This window comes from Artemia franciscana, unplaced genomic scaffold (genome assembly GCF_032884065.1).
Source record: "Artemia franciscana unplaced genomic scaffold, ASM3288406v1 Scaffold_6433, whole genome shotgun sequence".
Classification (NCBI taxonomy): domain Eukaryota; kingdom Metazoa; phylum Arthropoda; class Branchiopoda; order Anostraca; family Artemiidae; genus Artemia; species Artemia franciscana.
Genome location: NW_027066669.1, coordinates 9,517 through 17,577, shown reverse-complemented (window position 1 = coordinate 17,577; position 8,061 = coordinate 9,517). Strand labels below are relative to the sequence as shown.

The window sequence follows — 8,061 nt, the reverse complement described above, 5'->3', positions numbered from 1 at the left end:
AAATATGTGGATAATAAATCCATTTGTATCTAACATCAAAGAGTGAAAAATAGGTATAAAGAACACAAAAACCTTCATTGATCATTCTTGTGATGACAGTCTTAAATTATAATTCAAGTCGTCTTTATCATACCTGGACATACCTGGGATACGTTTTTCGTATGGAAGAGAGTCGCCTTCCTCGAACAACCTATGGATGGAAGCCAGACGGTAGAAGAAAGCGAGCCTGCCCCGAAAATACATTGAGACGAACATATGACCGAGACCTGAGGACGGCTGGTATTCTACTACTACCTGAATGGGAAGACGCCATCGCTGCAGCATCAGTAAGGACGAATGGAGAGGCTTTGTCGACGCCCTGTGCGCCACCGATGGCTCTGGAGGAACTAACTAAATAAGAAAGGGAAGCAAATTTGGATTAAATTTTCAACTACATTTTTATGTAATAATACATTTTCATCCGTGACAGTAATTAAAACCCGATAACGCTCTCGGCTTGAAGTAAATACAGCTTTTCGTCCTGCAGTAACATCATTGAAACCGAATTTTCACTATGTGTATTTTACCTTTGTGTTTATTCCCTATCAACTATATTAAAACTTTTGCGATTATCATGTATGGATTCATTTACAGCCCCTTTATTTTCCAAATCCACATTACTGGTCCACCAAATAAAAAATAATACACTTAGTGGTACATGAACTTCTAAAGGTTGGCGACCGCTGTTCTAATGCATATTTTCTGCTTTTAAAAAAATAATCTGTGTGTCTAGATTCCTTTTTTCTTCCAAAACATAATAATTTCTAAATTTTTAGCACCTCGACATAAAAACAGAAAATCATTCACCACTCCAAGGAATAATTCGTTCAGCAGCTCCAAGAATATTGTATGAGAAATCTAGACCCCAGTTTCGCTACAGACATGTGGACGAAAAGCTACTGCTGCGCGTACCCTGTTTACTGGAACCATCAACAGTTAATCATGAGAAGGAATTTCAACAGCGAAAACCATTAAAATTTTCAATGGGATACAGTAGAAATTGGATTAATAGCGTTTGTGGTGAGGCAATGTGGTGTGACAGCAGAATATATGAAAAAAGGACATTGAACAAATTGAAGATGATAAGCTTTGACGGTAAGTGTTGCCCCTATTTTTAACTACAAACCGACACTCTTCTAAACATGAAAATCTTCCAGCAAGGGCTCATTCCACAAGTCAATTATCGTTAGTCATTTGTTATTACGTTTAGCCTAAAATTACATATAACGATAGATGCTGCCACTAGAATGGTTATAATGAGCTAATATTGTAGTTCTTCTACATTTGCAAATATGCAAATGCCATTTAATTTTCATAAACTGTTGTCCTGGGACGAAAGTAAAAACAAATAATAAATTATTATTAATGAAAAATGAGTGCTGGAGCGACCCTAATTTAGATCTAAGAAAATTTCATGGTACATAGATTTCTGGTTATGATGGCAGTGAGATATGAATTTTTTTTCTGTTGTATTTACAATTCTTTTCGTACTCCGTTTCATTTCCAAATTTGTTGAGCCATAACTCTAAATTCTTTGTAGACACCACACCAGAAGGACAAGACATTTTCGATCTTCAACGCATGACATGCAAAATATCTAATAACATGAAGCTTATATTGGCAACAACCATTGTAATTGTCGTAAACCCTTTTAAGTTTATGGTAGATGTTTTGCTGCATGCTAGTGTTGCCAACACGGCGGAGTTTTTGGTACAATGTGTAGCAGTTTATGCTGGTACTTCTTATCTCCAAACGTTGGCAACGCTGCTGCTTGCCATCCAGACGAAATGCATACTGATCGCCCAAAATAGTGTTATTTGGCTCTAATAATGTTAAGTCTTCAGGTTATGATGAAAATGAGACACAAAATCCTGTTTTTCTGTGTTTTACTTGCCCTTTTAATGGGATCTACATAACTATTAATCCAAAATTAAATCTACGCTAGCTATTAACCTAAAATCCAATTCTTTAACTTAACTTCCAATTTCTTTTCTTAACGAGAGTCAAATTTCTGTTATAGTCCCCATAATGGCATCAATTCATAGAAATTGGAAGGGAGGGGAATGTATTTTTCAATCTAGGCGGTAAATTTTGCTGTGTTTTCACTTTCTTCAACGTAATTAGAAAAGGTTATTTTTCAAGAAAACTCCAAAAAAGCCATATTTCTAAATATAGTTTCTCACTGACAGTATATCACAGAGCTAAAATATAAGAAGAAATTCTCTTAGGGTGAAGGGAAGCAAGGATCTCATTATTCACATGTAGAGGGGGGAATTTCTGTAAAAGTAAAAAAAGGAACTTTTATGAAAATTAAAGTAAAACGCACAAAAACTGTCAGAATACCAAGATCTACAAAATCATCAAATCCATTATAATATCTTAGCATAATAAATTGATAATTGGTTGACAAATAATATAGTAGTGGTATTTTATGCCTTGCCTAGTCATAAAGCTCTTTTCTTTACCCGAAGTGCCTTTTTAGTCTTTTACCTTGGTAGTTCTCTTCTCCAGAGTTCACATTCACTAAGAACAGAAATTATACAAAAGGGATCAGAGATATCCCCGGGAGGATCACCACTTAAACCTCAGGTACTCTATAAGGTCCTTTATTATTTCCTTTATATGTTTAGTTAACTCACCTTGCGTTGTTGGAAAGATATGCCAATGTTAAACTAAATTTGTGAAACTAGAACGGCCTGGACAGTTTAGAAAACTGTCAACATCATCTGTGTTTGCTCTAAAGGTCTCTTATCATTTGACTGTTCTGCAAGGCCAAAGATTTTTCGCAACAATTTTCTCTTTCTGTCTCTTAGCTTTATCAGTCTTAACTTTTGAAAATCGCGAAATCATAATTTCTTTCTTTATTTTTTAGGCATTTGTGAAAAATGTAATCTTCCGAAGAAACGCTAAGTTATGAAAGGCTTGTGAACATGGCGATTTAATTGAGGATTATAACATTTTGATATTTTTGTGGTTGTTTAATCAATACAGCTTAATCACCAATTAATGTATAGCCATAATTTAAAACATGTCTGGTGAGCTGTGGAAAACTAGGAATTTCTCATTACTATTTCTATTTTTAGCTGTCTTAGTTTAGAATTCTATAAAATTATTTTAAGCTAGTCCTGGTTGTTGTTTTGATCGAAGTTTAAGTTCCCTTTAGGAATGATGGTGTGCAAACTGGGACGCATAATATTCGTTTCCAAATGAAACTATTGAAATTAAATAATCCTGATTTATTGCGATTCCAACTTGACTAATTCCAATTAGAATAGTTCAATTATAGAATGGTCAATTTGGTCAACAAATTGGTCTATTGAACAGAACTATTCAGTTTTCTGTGTTGCAGTTTTTAAAGTCTCAACAAGTTCATTTATTACTACTATATAATTAATGATGATCTTGATAAAAATCTTAGGGTAGCTGGTATATTTTTGGACTTAATTAAGGCGTTTGACACTGTTGACCATCGAATATTAGTAAAAAAATGTGAATTTTAAGGATTAAGGGGTGCTACATTGAGTTTGCTGTGGAGTTATCTTCAAAATCGACAGCAGTATGTCAATTTACAAGGATTTTTGTCCAGTAAAAATGTTGTTAATTGGGGGGTTCCCCAAGGATCCTTACTGGGTCAGACTCTGATTTTAATTTTTATTAATGATCTGCCGCATGTTGTAAAAGCTCTGCCCAGAATTGACGACTTTGTTGACAACGGTCCGAGTAAGACCCAGGTTACTATGCCCTTATTTGCTGATGATACAACCTTGGTGTGTACTTCCCCTACGGAACAACTGCTCATGTCAACGATAAATGCAGCAATGAGCAAGATATGTACATGGCTTAAAATAAACCACCTGGACCTGAATATAGATAAGTCAAATTTTGTTATTTTCTCTCGATCTCCGAATTTTTACCCTTGGGTTACGGAAATGTAACCCAGTGGGGAATTATTAAACGAACAAGGTTCACCAAATACCTCGGAATCAATGTTGATGAAATCCTATAATTTAAAGATCACGTGAAGTCAGTTTCGAAAACATTGTAACGTAACTTATGTATCATGCACAAATTAAAACATATCCCCCGCCCAATGTTCCACGATTGTTATACTTCTCCTTGATTCACCCCTACATTTTGTATTGCTCGTCGATTTGGCTTGGTACTTTCCCTTCGATGGTTCGTCTAATCCGTGTGATCCAGAATAATGCTATCCGAGTTTTTTGTGGTGTTGGGAACCAGGAGTCTATGAGGGCTGTGCATAGAGAATTATAATATATATAATAGAGAATTATATATAATTATATTATAATATATAATAGAGAAATATAATGCCTGCAGCTAGATTACGTGATTTTTATATATATTGCCCCTCCTTTCCTGGGTGTCAATATTAGCTTTTTTTGTATTTTCATTGAGAAAAAAAAATGCAATTCACTAAGGTACTCACCTTTTTGTGAGTACCTTAAAAACCCATATAGACATTTTACAGCTATTTTACTTAAAAAAATTCTACAGAGAGGGTAACTTTAAGGACTTTGGGGTATTTAGGAAATATTGTTTTGCATCACAAAATGGTAGAAAACAGCATCTTAACGGTAATACAATCTATTTCGTCACTAAAAAGGGTACTATATATCTTCGCTTTCCTTTAAATGATCCTTCTCCCGATATTGTATGACTACATTTTCGCTCTTTAGGGAAACGAAGAAAAATAAAGAGACACATCAGCGATATCCATGCAGAAATGTGATTCCTTTTTTTTCAAGGTGAGGGACTGCAAAATTCCAGTTAGAGGTTTCCAGCAAAGAGAGTTTCATATTTATAAGTAATTGAATTTGAAAAAAAATATCTATGTTCGTTAGGTGTCCATTTTACTATTTTTGGAATTAGATCAAAAAGGCATTCACAAACCAGTAATAGGAAGAATTTCTCACATGAAAAGGTTAGGGTTAGCAGATTGTACTACTATTAACAATAATAACTCATTGCAGCACCAAGCCGCCTGAGTCCAACACAGCTGCACACGCTCCTCCTCCAATCTAGTCTATTCAAGGCCTTCCTCTTTACACCCTCCCAGGAAGTTCCTATAGTGGATCCCACTAACTCAAATATAGAAGACGATTGGTATCCTGTTTGGTTCATGGAAGAAAACTTCTTCTGAAAAAAGTACCTGCACCGGAGGTCAGACTTCTTTCGGCTTCAAAAGAATGTGTGGACGAATTCTTTGCTTTTCATTTCCTTGCCAGGTACAACTAACCAAAGTGAAGCAAGTCTTAAGGTCTGGTTGAAAATGTTAGACTATGTTGTTACACCTCAAGAAGGTGTTAATCTTCCAGAATGATCTTCTTTCTTTCTTTCTGGTGGCTTAATATTCAGTAAACGAATCACATGAGGCTCTAGTTTTTCTCTTGAGGAAATGCTTCCTGAAATTTATGAATATTTCTCGAAGTTCACCTGAAATCTCAGCAAAAACCGTGCAATGCTTTTCTGTAGTTAGCCTATGACAAAGGATAATAGATATTTACAAGACGTGTTTTGTAGACGTAATTATTGGCAGACCTTTATTGGGAAGGGCTGTCGGTAGGGATGACACTTGGTGGCAGTTAATGTGCTTAACTCTTTCGATTAATCCAATGTAACATGTATTTATATATCTTCAACGCTCAAAGAGACGCTGGGAATTTTTAAGAAAGATGGAGCCGAGTACTAGCTGAAAGGTTGGAGCGTTAAACTTGAAACCCTGTGTCCATAAAAAGGAGGAGTTAGAGCCCAGGTGTCGCTGATTATTTGGTTTGAAACGGGGTGTCCGCGATGCGACTTTGTAAGCTAAGAGAGAGTCAACCCAGTTCCAAATGGGTACCAGGAGACATCTGAGGGAAAACATGGGAAGGGTCGGATGCCTTGCCCCCAACCCGGCATAACACTCCCGGCTGAAGGCAGAGAATTAGGAGATCGATACCTGCGCAAATTAGACGATTGGTTAGCATGGCAAAAAGTTTTCTCTTTAGTTTTTAATAGATTCCCCATAAAGAACTGGACGACAATGATTCTGTTCCAATGGTAGAGTGTGACAATTCTGCGGCAAAACTGGTCAGCAACAATAGTTCATGGTGGTAGTTTTCTAATGAAGTTGCCACTCTATTCACCTTCGTGTCATTTTTACTACTAAATAGCTACCAAAAACTCTAGAAGAGCTTTACCGATAGAAATAAAATTATTAGGGCAGTTGCACTTTAGGCCCCCAGTTTGAACTAAAAAAAAAAAACACCCCAGGTATCCACTGAACATAATTTAAGCTTTTGACTGTTTGAGACGCAGGGGCAGTATTTAGGATTTCATAAAATTTAGAAAAGCATGAAGAAGTATCGAAACCAAAGCAAAAAAAGTCAAAATAAAAAACCAAGTGAAATGTCAAGACTACATTGTTTCCTCTATGTGACGTCCCTAGCTAAGGTCTTTTTTTTCATCCCTGCTTTACAAACTTGTAAAGTCATTGAAAATTGAAAATGAAACAAAAATGAAAACTTTCATTTTTCATTCCTGTTTTTTTTCACAGAAATTCCGTTTCATCTCCCTGAAAACCCGGCGCTTTCCCCCAAAGTTTCAAAACTTTCAGTTTGAGCACTAGACTTAACTTATAATTTATTGCTACAGCAATGCCCAAGACTCTAATATTATTTTGCAAAACTGCATATTTCTAGCTTTAATAGTTTTCTCGATTATCCCGTGAAAATACAATGAGACAAGTCACGTAATGAATGGGTTCTTTGTCAATCAATGACTTGAAAACGGACACACGAAACTCTTTGGCAATAATTCCAGTGGCATCTATTATGCAAACCTTATTGGGAATGAAATTATTAGCTGGGGATTCCTTCTCTTTTATCGTAAATAGAGAGATGACAAAACTGTTATCATGTGTTGAGGCTAATGTGACTATGTCGAATCCACTGAAACAAGAAAGACAGAAGGGAAGGAAATATAATAGTGGTTGTCAAAAAAGGAAATTAAGAGCAAAAAGGAAAACAGAAAGCGACAAACTCAGTGGTTCTTTAAACAAATTTTTAAGAATAGATAATGACGAAGTTGAAGAAGAAAGTAATGACAAACATGAACAAATAAATGACAAAAATAAAGAAAAAATTTATCACAAAGAAGAAGAGAATCAAGAAAAACAAGTAAAAATTGAACAAGAAGCACAATTACTCAGACCGGGGCTTGAACAGGAAAATACAAATATTGGAATGAAACAGAATCACCGAATATAACTGACAGTCCCGCATCTTGGCCCGGTTTTATTATTAAACAAGTAAGCGATTTTTTTGTTATAAAGTTCCTGCAAAATTACCCTAAATGAATTTCTGCGCAAAGAGGATGGAACGCACGTTTCAAAAGTGCATCTACACAGAAAGCAGAATGGTGAAACAATAAGCCGTCCTTGGATAATATATTCTGAATCAGAAGACAAAATATTTTGTTTTTGTTCTCGGTTATTCAGCATAGGTGCCTCAATTGCACTAGCCACTTTAGGATTTAATAACTGGCCAAATTTATATAATAGATCAGGCACACATGAAAAGTCCAAAAATCATTTGGTAGCTATATCGAACCGTACAGAGCTTCAAAAACGACTGTTTGCTGTGCAAACCATAGATAATGTTCAGCAGAAGAAAAGAAGTTGAACAAAGCAGAAGCAGAACAACACAAAGCAGAACAACAGCAGAAGTAGTTGGACAAAGAAAAAATTCGTTTCCATAAGATATTTGAAAGATTATTTTCTGTAGTTCAGTTTCTAGCAGAACATAATATTGCGTTTAGAGGAGCCATCGGAAACATAGGCGATGCATGAAATAGGAATTTTCAAGGCATACTTGAATTACTCAGACAATCTGATCCAGTAATGCAGGATCATATGCAAAGAATTGCAACAAAACAAATACATTATAGTTATTCAAGCAAAACGAAACAAAATGAAATCATAAACTTAATAGGCAACAAAGTAAAAACCAAAATTATTGATAC

At 35.5% G+C, this 8,061-nt stretch overlaps 1 protein-coding gene across 1 annotated transcript; it reads left to right on the top strand.

Moving 5' to 3' along the window:
- Positions 1 to 815: 815 nt before the first annotated feature.
- LOC136043475 (uncharacterized) lies at positions 816 to 3,066 on the top strand (the record flags this gene model as incomplete). Its single annotated transcript, XM_065728392.1, is given in 2 exon segments — positions 816 to 1,134; positions 2,912 to 3,066. Coding segments are annotated over 2 exon segments (357 nt in total), but the record flags the coding sequence as incomplete, so codon positions are not given.
- Positions 3,067 to 8,061: the final 4,995 nt, after the last annotated feature.